Source organism: Psilocybe cubensis, chromosome 12 (genome assembly GCF_017499595.1).
Source record: "Psilocybe cubensis strain MGC-MH-2018 chromosome 12, whole genome shotgun sequence".
In the NCBI taxonomy this organism is placed as follows: domain Eukaryota; kingdom Fungi; phylum Basidiomycota; class Agaricomycetes; order Agaricales; family Agrocybaceae; genus Psilocybe; species Psilocybe cubensis.
Window position 1 is genome coordinate 654,210 of NC_063010.1, and position 12,893 is coordinate 667,102.

The 12,893-nt window shown below is 47.6% G+C and overlaps 1 protein-coding gene and 1 non-coding gene across 2 annotated transcripts; both read left to right on the plus strand.

Annotated features, from left to right (window-relative positions):
* The first annotated feature begins 8,271 nt into the window (after nt 1–8,271).
* JR316_0012207 lies at nt 8,272–8,343 on the plus strand. Its single transcript has one exon. It is a non-coding gene; the product is annotated as a tRNA-Tyr (tRNA).
* A 2,462-nt stretch (nt 8,344–10,805) lies between these two features.
* On the plus strand, nt 10,806–12,111 carry JR316_0012208 (HMG-box protein STE11; the record flags this gene model as incomplete). Its single annotated transcript, XM_047897833.1, has 3 exons — nt 10,806–11,738; nt 11,797–11,962; nt 12,020–12,111. The coding sequence occupies 3 exons, from the start codon at nt 10,806–10,808 to the stop codon at nt 12,109–12,111; spliced, it is 1,191 nt and encodes a 396-aa protein (XP_047742722.1).
* Between the last annotated feature and the right edge of the window lie 782 nt (nt 12,112–12,893).

The following is a 12,893-nucleotide window of genomic DNA, read 5'->3' on the forward strand; positions in this document are numbered from 1 at the left end:
TGAAAGAAGTGTCCTGTTTCAAGATGTCGGAACCTGTACCCTTTTCCGCCAGGCGGGTAACCCATAAATCTGCACTGTACAGATTTTGCGCCGAGCTTTGATTGCTACTCCTCCGGAACGTGGACAAAGGCGCGGCATCCCCATACACGGAGATGGGATAGATTGGGAGGTCGATGATACATGTTTTCAAATGGGGTGATACCATCTTCATCCGTGCTTGTTATGTTGAGAAGGTATGACACGGTGAGAGCAGCTTCGCCCCAGTAGGTCAATGGAAGTTGAGCAGTGGTAATCATTGCGAGCATTCGACCCTGAATGGTTCGCATGAAGCGTTCGATTTCCCCGTTCATCCAGTGTTCACGGGCCGGCGTGACCTCTTGTTCAATTCCCACCTCTAACAAGTAGGCAGCAAAACTACCCTTCCACTCCGGACCTCCATCACAGCGGAAACGCTTAATCTTGAAACCCGTGCGCGTCTCCCAGCGCGCTTGCACAATCTTGAAGGCCTCTAGCATGGTGTCGGCAGTCTTGTCAGCAGTAAGTTGAACGTTATTGACTTTCATTCCAGCACACCGGAAGGCAACAAAATATTCTTTGTGATGTGGTGTCTGCACCGGAAAAGGACCACACGTGTCAGCTACAACAAGTTCGAGAGGTTGATAGGCGCGCTGGCCAAGTGAGCTTGGCGGATGCGGGGTAGCGGTGTGCTTGGCGACAATACACGGTTCGCATTTTATGTTGTCGTCTTTAACATCGGCTCTCATTACCCTCTTGACCAACATACGCGTAGCCTGCTCTCCAGGATGACCAAGACGAAGGTGATGCAAGTACATGGATTCCTGAACTTTCACAAACATCGCTCGTTCACCTGTAGAGTTGTAAGATTGTGGTACGAAGACGGCATTGTCGACTGCGAATAGGCCATGAATCAACGAAGCGGAAGCAAATGCCACTCCCCGTTTGGAAAGATGAATTCCGTGACCAGGTTGGAAATTGCAACCGATCTCTGCAATGTATAGACGACTAACAGAGAGTAGGTTAACAGCCGCTGAAGGAGCATGAAGACAGTTATTCAATTTGAGCCTGATGGTCTTGCCGTTGTAGGTGACATTAAGGATACAGATTCCTCCACCTTGAGTTCGGAGAGTCCCAAGATTCGCCGTCGTGACATTCCTGGCGTCACTTTCGGAGTAGGTGTGGAACAAGTGACGAGATTTAATGATATGAGAGGTGGCACCAGAGTCGAGTAAAATTGAGGTTGATAGGAAGGATTTCGTATTGACGGATGCAACGAGGTTATCGTGAGTGCTATTCTGCTCGTCTCCGATTTCTTCAATTAATGCACAGGAAATTTCGCCGCTGGTATCAAGATTAGTGGAATCGACTGCTATTGAAGCCATTTCAGCCTTTTTCGCGGCGGCAGCTGCACGATATGCCGGTCCCTGGCCCTCCATGCCTCCACCCTTGGCCCAACAGTGCTCTTTATCGTGCGAACGATTCTTGCAATTGGTGCATCGCACTCCGTTTGGGTTGTTGGCGTGTTTGGCAATGGGCCGGTTATCATTGGAGAAGTTTGAATATTCTGAACCGGGAGGATGGCGCTTAGAACCTGCTTCTGCTTCTAAACGCTGGCATTCGATGGTTAGGCGCGATATTATCCTTTCAAGAGCAGTATTTGGAGCAGAAGGTGTCCTTCCTTCATCAACTGCGGCTTTATCCCTGTCTAACGTGTCTTGATATAGCTGTATCATCAATTGTTTAAAGTTGGGCCATACACCTGAAGACGGAAGACCTCGAATGATATGGTGAATGATGTCGCCCTCTGGATAGTCAACACCCATGTCCTTCAGGCGCTCCCTGCCAGTACGAAACTCTCCAAGGTACTTCTCTATTTCAGTGTAGTCCTTGAGTTTAATTGACGCGAGTTTCTCCTTGATAGCAAACTGAGCGTTGATATCGACTCGGGCATATCTTGTCATGATTTGGGCCCACAACATTCGTGCGGTAACGTCTTCCCCTACGCTTAAGTTCGACTTGACTAATGCTGACACTTTTCGGGTGATCAGCGTTTTAGCGCTATCGTCGTCGCTCCACCACTTCCTATAGGCAGTGATAACCTCGTCGGACGCGTCGTTTGCTGGTTCAGCGGGTTTGGGTGACACAGGGTACCTTGCGGTTCGGCTTTCTGATCCCTCGATGTGACCATAGACGCCACAGTCTTTTAGGATGTTCCTCATGTCATCTCTCCACGCGATGAAATTAGACGTTCCTTCAAGGTTGACAATGTGGTCGACTTTCGCGTTTGCAGGTGTGATCTTATTGTTCATTGTGAAGTTGTTGATGGTGGTGTGAACAGCGTTCGGAATTTCTCCTTCTACGGATGATGACATTTTGATATGATTTTGTCAAGTGAGATGTATGTGAGATTTGACAATGAGTAGAACTGGTGCTCTCTAAGGAAACACTATGCGAGCCTGAATGCTGAGTTCCGTCTGTCTTCGTTTAGTTCAGGCGTCCTTCTACGGATGATGACATTTTGATATGATTTTGTCAAGTGAGATGTATGTGAGATTTGACAATGAGTAGAACTGGTGCTCTCTAAGGAAACACTATGCGAGCCTGAATGCTGAGTTCCGTCTGTCTTCGTTTAGTTCAGGCGCGACCGGGGCCCATAACCTGAAGAAAACTGAAATATACGGTTAATCTCAGCCGAAAGAAACAAAGGGCTAAATATATTGAACCTGAAATATACGGTTAATCTACAAGACGAGTTAGTCATGTTTTATGAACAACAAAGACTGGATTTACCTCAGCCGAAAGAAACAAAGGGCTGAGGTAACAGGAATGAGATGCTACGGTATATGTGAGGATTGAATGGATGAAGAAGTTGATGAGAAAAATAAGGAAGGTGATGCGTTGTACGTTGAAGGAAAGAAAGCTGCTGAACTCAGCAGTTGAACAGGGGCTATCGGAGCGACTGGTCCGATTACGAATAAGGAAGTTCTAGGTGTAAAAAAGGAAATGGTGAATGCACGAATCGGAAAACATGAATAACGGCTTCGTATTCCAACACACCCCCTCAACGCATCGCCTTGCTAACCGCTTTCGGATTGACGAGACCAAGGCGAGCAACTCCTTCAAGAAACTTGACACGTTGAAGTGGTTTCGTGAGGATGTCAGCCGGATTCTCTTTGCCGGGAATATGTAAAATGTGAAAAGATTTTGCTTCTATGTGAGACCGAATGAAATGATATCTGATGTCAATGTGCTTGGCTTTGGAGTGTGATGAGTCGTTCTCGCATAGAGATTTGGCGCCTTCATTGTCAGTGGCGACGACCAAGGGGTTTGGACATGTGATGTGAAGATATGAGAGCGACGACCCTAACCATAGGCCCTCCTGAACTGTTCGCGTTAACGCAATATACTCGGACTCCGTCGAACTCGTCGATATGCATGTCTGTGTCTTCGACGACCAACTTAAAGGACCACCCGCCACCATCCACACAAACCCTGAGACCGAAGCTCGCGATTCTTTGTTGCCTGCCCAATCGGCGTCAGAGTAACCTTGAAGAGGTTGCGATGCAGCCTCTCCTCCGTAGTGGAGACGATAATTGCGTGTCCCGCTGAGGTATCGGAGAACCCGTTTGGCTGTGGCAAAGTGCCGAGGTTGAGGGTTTGATGCGTGCTGCGAAAGTAATAGGACAGCGATGGAGATGTCGGGACGGGAGTGTCGTTGAATAAAAAGGAGGGATCCGATGAGGCGTTGAAAGGTAGGCTTGATGTTTGGTATTTCGGGGAATGTGTCGGCTTCCTGTCCAAAGATGTTATTGGCGTCGAGTGGGGTGGAAACCGGGCTGCAGTTGAGGAGTCCATATTCGTCTAGGATGCTCTCAATGTAGGATGTTTGATGAATCCAGATTTCTCGAGTAGACGTGTTTCTCTCGTATTGCACCCCGAGGTATGAGCGAAGAGGGCCGAGGTCCTTGATGCCAAATCTCTTATTGACTTTGGATTTAGCGTGGTCAAGAAATGCTTTTGAATTAGATGCTCCGAGTCCATCGTCGACGTGAATGCACAACCAACAGTGCACCTGTTCCCCATTCCAAAGTCCCTCAAAGACAAAGGTAGCGTGGTCTTTCTCTGATCGTTTAAACCCTATGTCCTGCAGTGTTGAGCGGATCAGGATGTACCATACACTACTCGCCTGTTTTAAGCCGTAGAGTGACTTCTTCAGTCTCCAAATGCCTTTCGGGAAAGGAGAGGTGTAGCCCGGAGGACACCTCATGTAAATAACCTCCGATAAATCTCCCCACAGGAATGCTCTCGTGGCGTCGAAGCATTCTATGTGCCACCCATTGAGGGTCGCATGCACAACGATTGCTCTGATGCTGACCGATTTAGATACGGGCGCGAATGTTTCGTGATAATCGATGAGGTATTTTTGGGAGAATCCCTGAGCAACGAGCCTTGCCTTATAGATTAGATTTCCCTGATCGTCAATTTTGAATTCAAAAACCCATCGACATCCAATCGTATGTGTCCCATCTACGAAGCACTCGTCCGTGTACACATTCATTGACCTGAGCATATCCAGCTCCTTTTCGACGACTTTTTGCCATTGGTCTGCATCAGGACGCTGCATTGCTTCAGCGTAGTTGGCCGGCGGGATTTTGAGATCGTAATTGGGAGAGTGAGGATTTCGTTTCTGCTCACTCCTGATGGAGAGTAAAGTTGCCTCAAAAAAGGCTTCCTTATCTCGTGCCAGGTAGTCTTCGACGTCCAGTGAGACTAGTGATACGTCTTCGGAGTTATCGTGGGGATGATGTTCCAGCATTCCGACGGAGCACAAGGAGATGAAAGGATTTTCATCGTCACCCCCTTGCTCAGTGGAAGGCTGAACAGTTGACGAACGTTCTGCACTTGTGGCTCTACGTGAGGCTATGATGCTGTCGCTTTTCGCCTTTTCTGCTTCGCGGAATTGATTGTATAAAATTCCTCTTGAGGTTGGATGTCGTTCTCTTGAGGAAGAGCGCGGTGGCGGTAAGACACGATGAGCGATAGGAGTTGGAGGTTGTTGAGGAGGATGGGAAGGGGGAGTAGATGGAATAACATCTATATCTACGGAAGAAATAGAAGATGAAGAGGGAACAGAAGAAGAAGAAGGTTCAAGAAGTTGGGATGAGTCCAAGTCAGAAGGTGTAGATACAAGATTTGGAACGGATGTTGTGACTGGGGATGAATAAGAAGAAGATGAAGTAGGAGAGGAAGAAGATAAAACATCGGAGAAGAAGGGTAAGGATGAGTAGTCTATGGGAATAGAAGAATTATTGTTAGAAAGAAAGGGCATGTTTTCGTCAAACATAGCATTAGAAGAATGAAAGAAGTGTCCTGTTTCAAGATGTCGGAACCTGTACCCTTTTCCGCCAGGCGGGTAACCCATAAATCTGCACTGTACAGATTTTGCGCCGAGCTTTGATTGCTACTCCTCCGGAACGTGGACAAAGGCGCGGCATCCCCATACACGGAGATGGGATAGATTGGGAGGTCGATGATACATGTTTTCAAATGGGGTGATACCATCTTCATCCGTGCTTGTTATGTTGAGAAGGTATGACACGGTGAGAGCAGCTTCGCCCCAGTAGGTCAATGGAAGTTGAGCAGTGGTAATCATTGCGAGCATTCGACCCTGAATGGTTCGCATGAAGCGTTCGATTTCCCCGTTCATCCAGTGTTCACGGGCCGGCGTGACCTCTTGTTCAATTCCCACCTCTAACAAGTAGGCAGCAAAACTACCCTTCCACTCCGGACCTCCATCACAGCGGAAACGCTTAATCTTGAAACCCGTGCGCGTCTCCCAGCGCGCTTGCACAATCTTGAAGGCCTCTAGCATGGTGTCGGCAGTCTTGTCAGCAGTAAGTTGAACGTTATTGACTTTCATTCCAGCACACCGGAAGGCAACAAAATATTCTTTGTGATGTGGTGTCTGCACCGGAAAAGGACCACACGTGTCAGCTACAACAAGTTCGAGAGGTTGATAGGCGCGCTGGCCAAGTGAGCTTGGCGGATGCGGGGTAGCGGTGTGCTTGGCGACAATACACGGTTCGCATTTTATGTTGTCGTCTTTAACATCGGCTCTCATTACCCTCTTGACCAACATACGCGTAGCCTGCTCTCCAGGATGACCAAGACGAAGGTGATGCAAGTACATGGATTCCTGAACTTTCACAAACATCGCTCGTTCACCTGTAGAGTTGTAAGATTGTGGTACGAAGACGGCATTGTCGACTGCGAATAGGCCATGAATCAACGAAGCGGAAGCAAATGCCACTCCCCGTTTGGAAAGATGAATTCCGTGACCAGGTTGGAAATTGCAACCGATCTCTGCAATGTATAGACGACTAACAGAGAGTAGGTTAACAGCCGCTGAAGGAGCATGAAGACAGTTATTCAATTTGAGCCTGATGGTCTTGCCGTTGTAGGTGACATTAAGGATACAGATTCCTCCACCTTGAGTTCGGAGAGTCCCAAGATTCGCCGTCGTGACATTCCTGGCGTCACTTTCGGAGTAGGTGTGGAACAAGTGACGAGATTTAATGATATGAGAGGTGGCACCAGAGTCGAGTAAAATTGAGGTTGATAGGAAGGATTTCGTATTGACGGATGCAACGAGGTTATCGTGAGTGCTATTCTGCTCGTCTCCGATTTCTTCAATTAATGCACAGGAAATTTCGCCGCTGGTATCAAGATTAGTGGAATCGACTGCTATTGAAGCCATTTCAGCCTTTTTCGCGGCGGCAGCTGCACGATATGCCGGTCCCTGGCCCTCCATGCCTCCACCCTTGGCCCAACAGTGCTCTTTATCGTGCGAACGATTCTTGCAATTGGTGCATCGCACTCCGTTTGGGTTGTTGGCGTGTTTGGCAATGGGCCGGTTATCATTGGAGAAGTTTGAATATTCTGAACCGGGAGGATGGCGCTTAGAACCTGCTTCTGCTTCTAAACGCTGGCATTCGATGGTTAGGCGCGATATTATCCTTTCAAGAGCAGTATTTGGAGCAGAAGGTGTCCTTCCTTCATCAACTGCGGCTTTATCCCTGTCTAACGTGTCTTGATATAGCTGTATCATCAATTGTTTAAAGTTGGGCCATACACCTGAAGACGGAAGACCTCGAATGATATGGTGAATGATGTCGCCCTCTGGATAGTCAACACCCATGTCCTTCAGGCGCTCCCTGCCAGTACGAAACTCTCCAAGGTACTTCTCTATTTCAGTGTAGTCCTTGAGTTTAATTGACGCGAGTTTCTCCTTGATAGCAAACTGAGCGTTGATATCGACTCGGGCATATCTTGTCATGATTTGGGCCCACAACATTCGTGCGGTAACGTCTTCCCCTACGCTTAAGTTCGACTTGACTAATGCTGACACTTTTCGGGTGATCAGCGTTTTAGCGCTATCGTCGTCGCTCCACCACTTCCTATAGGCAGTGATAACCTCGTCGGACGCGTCGTTTGCTGGTTCAGCGGGTTTGGGTGACACAGGGTACCTTGCGGTTCGGCTTTCTGATCCCTCGATGTGACCATAGACGCCACAGTCTTTTAGGATGTTCCTCATGTCATCTCTCCACGCGATGAAATTAGACGTTCCTTCAAGGTTGACAATGTGGTCGACTTTCGCGTTTGCAGGTGTGATCTTATTGTTCATTGTGAAGTTGTTGATGGTGGTGTGAACAGCGTTCGGAATTTCTCCTTCTACGGATGATGACATTTTGATATGATTTTGTCAAGTGAGATGTATGTGAGATTTGACAATGAGTAGAACTGGTGCTCTCTAAGGAAACACTATGCGAGCCTGAATGCTGAGTTCCGTCTGTCTTCGTTTAGTTCAGGCGTCCTTCTACGGATGATGACATTTTGATATGATTTTGTCAAGTGAGATGTATGTGAGATTTGACAATGAGTAGAACTGGTGCTCTCTAAGGAAACACTATGCGAGCCTGAATGCTGAGTTCCGTCTGTCTTCGTTTAGTTCAGGCGCGACCGGGGCCCATAACCTGAAGAAAACTGAAATATACGGTTAATCTCAGCCGAAAGAAACAAAGGGCTAAATATATTTCCATTCTAACATGGTAGCAGCAAACCTGTTGGCTTGCATTTGCCTCTAACCGGGCTTGCAAGGGCGGAAACCCTATGGGAGTCTGGACTTCTTAGTCACTACAGGCTAGATATCGAGTTCAGGGGGTGTGTTGACATATAACTCTCTATCTACCCATGGGTCATGTAGCTCAGTGGTAGAGCATTGGCATATATAGCCGGGAGTCACTGGTTCAATTCCAGTCCTGACCGTATCTTTTCCGTCATCACCTGATTGAGTGATTCTAACAGCCACCTCTATCTTCTCTCATATCCATCACATCCATTGCCCGTGACCAACCGCCCGCTGCGCTAAGCGCATACCAAAGTCTGGTTTGTGTATGTAAGCACTCTGGCTCTTTTTAAAAGCAGCTTACCTGTCCTAGTTGACTTCCTTTCGTATCATCAATGCGCTAGCCAAGGCCCAAATACCGCAGTCATCTTAATGATGCAACAATATTCAATGTATTGCCTTCTTACAGGGAAGAACTAAATGATAGACGGCAAAAAATAACATACCTAAGTATGTAACAGAATATACTTATTTGTATAGTGGACTCGGTGCACGGTGCCAGAAGTCATTCAGGCGTAGCGGGATTGTGTGTTGCCTATCGATCACTCGGCATACCTGCCGGACGATGTTTGGTTTGTGTCTGGGCACCTCGCTCTTCCGGCTTTCCATAGTTCCCAGGGTTCGTATTGCTCGCTTCATGCCTTTTGCCACCTGCAAGTGGTCCTCCTAATCGATGGTTCTGGCGAGATCCTTCAAATAACAGACATTTGCTCTGTTTTCTGTAGGTACAGTTTGACACGATTCTGTGGCACTGTCCAAACGCACCCAAGAGTTGCCACTTCCACCCGATCACTCCAGAATTGGTTAGAGGATTGGACTTATGCCCTGCCAACTTTGCAACCGACAGAGTAGAGGAATCTAAGGCTGTTGTAGTCCAGGTTGTGTTCCTGTCTGTTTATAACTGGCAATTTCCTACCCTATCAAATACGCGTCCCTATTCGCCTTGGCGGTCTTATTCCGACTTGTCAATTCTAATTCTGGAGCCTCACGGTGGTATGTATTCACAAAATGACTGTGGATTGAGGGTTCAAGCGCTCATATCTCACTCGGCTCACTATCTACACATCATTGACTAGGCTTTTGGATTTGGAACTCGTATTGTGCTGCGATCATTGTAGGAGAGTATCGATTTTATATTGTCGTTCGTGCCCGACCCTTCCTTACCTTCCTAACACAACTCTATTCATCGGCTAAAGGGATAAAAAGGGTGTTCACGGTGCTGCAATTGAAGACTGTCTAGGCCCTAGCGGCTGGTGATATTCAATATGGCGAGTAAGGATTGTATTCATTCCCTGATCTTGAGGCAAAAAAAGGAGCGACCTACTGCTTGGAACGAGGCGACATGCTGCTGCCAGGCATTACGGATACAGAGGCGGGTCTATTATCAACCCGAAAAACTCGGCATAATGTCGATATACTGTTCATAGAATTAATTATGATCCTTCGAATCATAACCAGAGACTTCGCCAAAGCGTCATCTAGACCTGTCGTATCCACTTTTTCGAGCCTTGTCATCGATAAGGAGATATTCTAGTTTCGAGGCGTCACCCTCAAGAGATCCTCCAGCAATTTCATCGAAATGGCTCCTTGTCGTTACTTACAACTCTTGGAGGTGTGCTATACTTGCAAGGAGGGATAACCATTGTGCGGACAAGCAAAACGTGCTGCTTGCAGGATTTAGGTGCGTCACTTGTACCTCGAGACATCAAGATCGTAGCAACCGCTTTTGATGCTTCTCAGCCCAATGAGGTTGTGTTCTGCGCCGCTAGGAGATAGATCCGTAACATGTAACAAGGTCATAGTGGCAAAATTCATTGTATCTTCAGAGAAACCAAGCTCTGCCAGATGTTGTGGTGCGAGGGCGGTCACCTACCTCTAACTACTATCACTTTTACCGATGAACCTGGTGGTTAAGGCGACTAAAGGGTGTAAAACAAGAGGGACACACGGCATCGGAGTCAATTTCCCAAAAGAGAGAACAATGCGGACCTTGATATTTTCTGTCACAGATGATGTCTTTCCCATAGACATGACCTGGGCTTCAGAACCAATGGTGTTTCTCAAACATGGCCGCTGGGATTTAATCCCTTAGATGACCAACACGGTTTGACCATTTTGGAATTCATTAAGGCTCCATCGGGACACTCGATCTTTCTGGCTATGGGGCGGAGGTGCTAAAAAAGTAGGTGTAACAAAACCCCTTTCATGTGTCGTCCAACCTGGCCTGTCAAGAAATGTCGACATCCACCCCAAACGTGGGTCTGTTAAATCGGCCGCGCGGAATTCCTCGCCTTCTTTGCTCTTTTCTGCATCATCATCTCGGTCTCTGTCGATCTACGTTCAGCTTGTCTACGCTCGAGGCCTCCCTTGCGCGATTTATTACCCGGAATACCGCAACGTGTCTGGGGAAACGCCCAAACTCCAAAAGGTCGCGTGTAAGATTGCGAATTCGGGCTTCTCTCTGGTAATTATTTTGCATCGTGTCCGATGTCTTGACTTACACCTATCTGCCGAGTTCTTATCAATCATTCTGATTTTAGGTATACATTTGGACCAGGTGGTGTGTTTATTAGCCCATTGAGGAGCTCGAAGGTCTCCCACCATGGAAAACTGGAGTCATGACGGTCCACACGCGACGCTGGCTGGGTCTCAAATAAAGCAAGTGTCACGCAAAGGCTTTAAACCGGCCTCGGATTTTGTCCTCCCTGATCCAACGTACCCGACTCGACCTGACGCCAAAAAGAAGTCGCACGCTCGAAAACGGCCTCCTGGCCATATCCCTCGCCCCAGAAACGCCTTCATACTCTTCAGGTGCGACTTCGTGCGCCAAAAGAGGATCCCAGAGTCAGTTGAGAACGACCACCGTAACATATCGCGCATAATCGGTAGAATCTGGAACCAGATGAGCGAAGAGCAACAGAAGCCCTGGCAGAAGATGGCAGCGCAGGAGAAAATTAACCATCATAAGATTTATCCTGATTACAGGTTCACGTCGGGTTCTACTAAGAAGAATCCTAAAAGAGGAGGTGATTCTCCACGCAAGGGGAAGAGAAAAGCGCCGCCCAAGGAGTTAGAGGAGGTTAGTAACTTGATGCAGCGCGCCGAGTCTTGTCCCCCCGGTGCTCCCCTCGTGCCCCAGGCCATCATCGAAAATAATGAGCCTGCATACGGTGATCCATTGGTCACACGAGATGATCTCTCGCGAAGACCTAGCTGCGTGAAGCTCTATCGTTCTGCTCCATATGACTTCAATTCAGATGGGCAGGCTGTTGGCTACTTCGAGGATCTCTCCCATCAGCACTATTACGCACAGGCGATGGCGGCTGGTAGTGCAATCCCGGTGGCCAATAAACAGGAGGGTACTGGGATGTCGGACGGAAATGCGTTGTTTTGTGGCCCTCGGTTAGACGCTGTTCAATATGCAATCCCGGATAGTACTACTCCTCCTGAGTGGGAGGCCAGCACCCCGCCATCGGACTTAGATTCTTTCCACCAGGACGACTATTCGCGACCTCCCAACAACTCTGTAAATTTCGTGAGTACCTTCGCGATATTCTACTATACATGATTCGATCTGATCATTCGATGTCCAGAATCAGAGTCACTTCTTACCAGCTTCTGAGGCCTTGTTTAACGACCCGTTCAATCCTGTTCTGGCATCTTTGTCGTCTCGAACTTCCCTGCCTCACTACTCTCTTACCGGCGAGATATTGAACCCCATCGCCGCTGGATTATACATACCAAGATCTGATCTTCAAGGTGAGCCTTTTAACCATAACATCACAACTCATAATAACCTTGTCGTTTTTCTTGAAGGAGACGAAACCGCCAGCGAGCTCGCGGATGATATGATCTCTGAATTCACCCGTAATTTTCACGGTTCCTCGCGAGGACAGAACGACTTCTAAGCTGGGATTCTGGTTTTTTTTTTTTTTTTGAAGCTTACACCTTGGCATTTTTGATTTCTGATTCGATTTGGGTATCCCTCTGTTATGACCATCTCACGACACTTCACTTTCAAATGTACATACTGGCAATCACATCTACTTCTAGACCTTAGTTGTGTTAAATTATATTACCCCCCTCCATGATTTAATTATTTTCGAGCTCTGCGCTTTAGCTAATCGATTCAACAAATTATTTTTATCGTACTCATTCCATTCCGAATTCCGAACATCATCCCGAGCGAGGTAGCTCGCTAACTTGCACCATTCATTTCAAATAATATTTCTCTTCTCCACCAGTATTGAAATATAATAAGTCTATGTATCTTTACTGCCTTTTTTGAGCTGTGATGGCTTCTTTTTAGATTTTTTATCAACGTTCGCTCCGATTACTTTCAGTGCAGTGAGTCGGAGGAGTCCTCCGATTCTTTGGTCCCGTCTAATGCACCTTGGCAAAGGGTACATCTCTCATTCTTTGGATGGTAATCAGTCACAGAGTTGCCACATTGCCGCTTGAGCTCGACTCTGACGCCAAGGTGCTCTGAATCCCAGCACTGACAAAGTACCTACCGTCACCGGTACCTGTCCCAAATTTAGACGGCCAAGAACCTCCTGGCGCTTGAGTCACGTGTCCGATAATCATTAAATCGGCGTGACAGATGTGACACTCTTCCTTCTTCCGCAACTCCTCCGAGTCCTAGTCAATTTCTATATTTTTCGCCGATATCGGGAACTTCAGGGGTCAT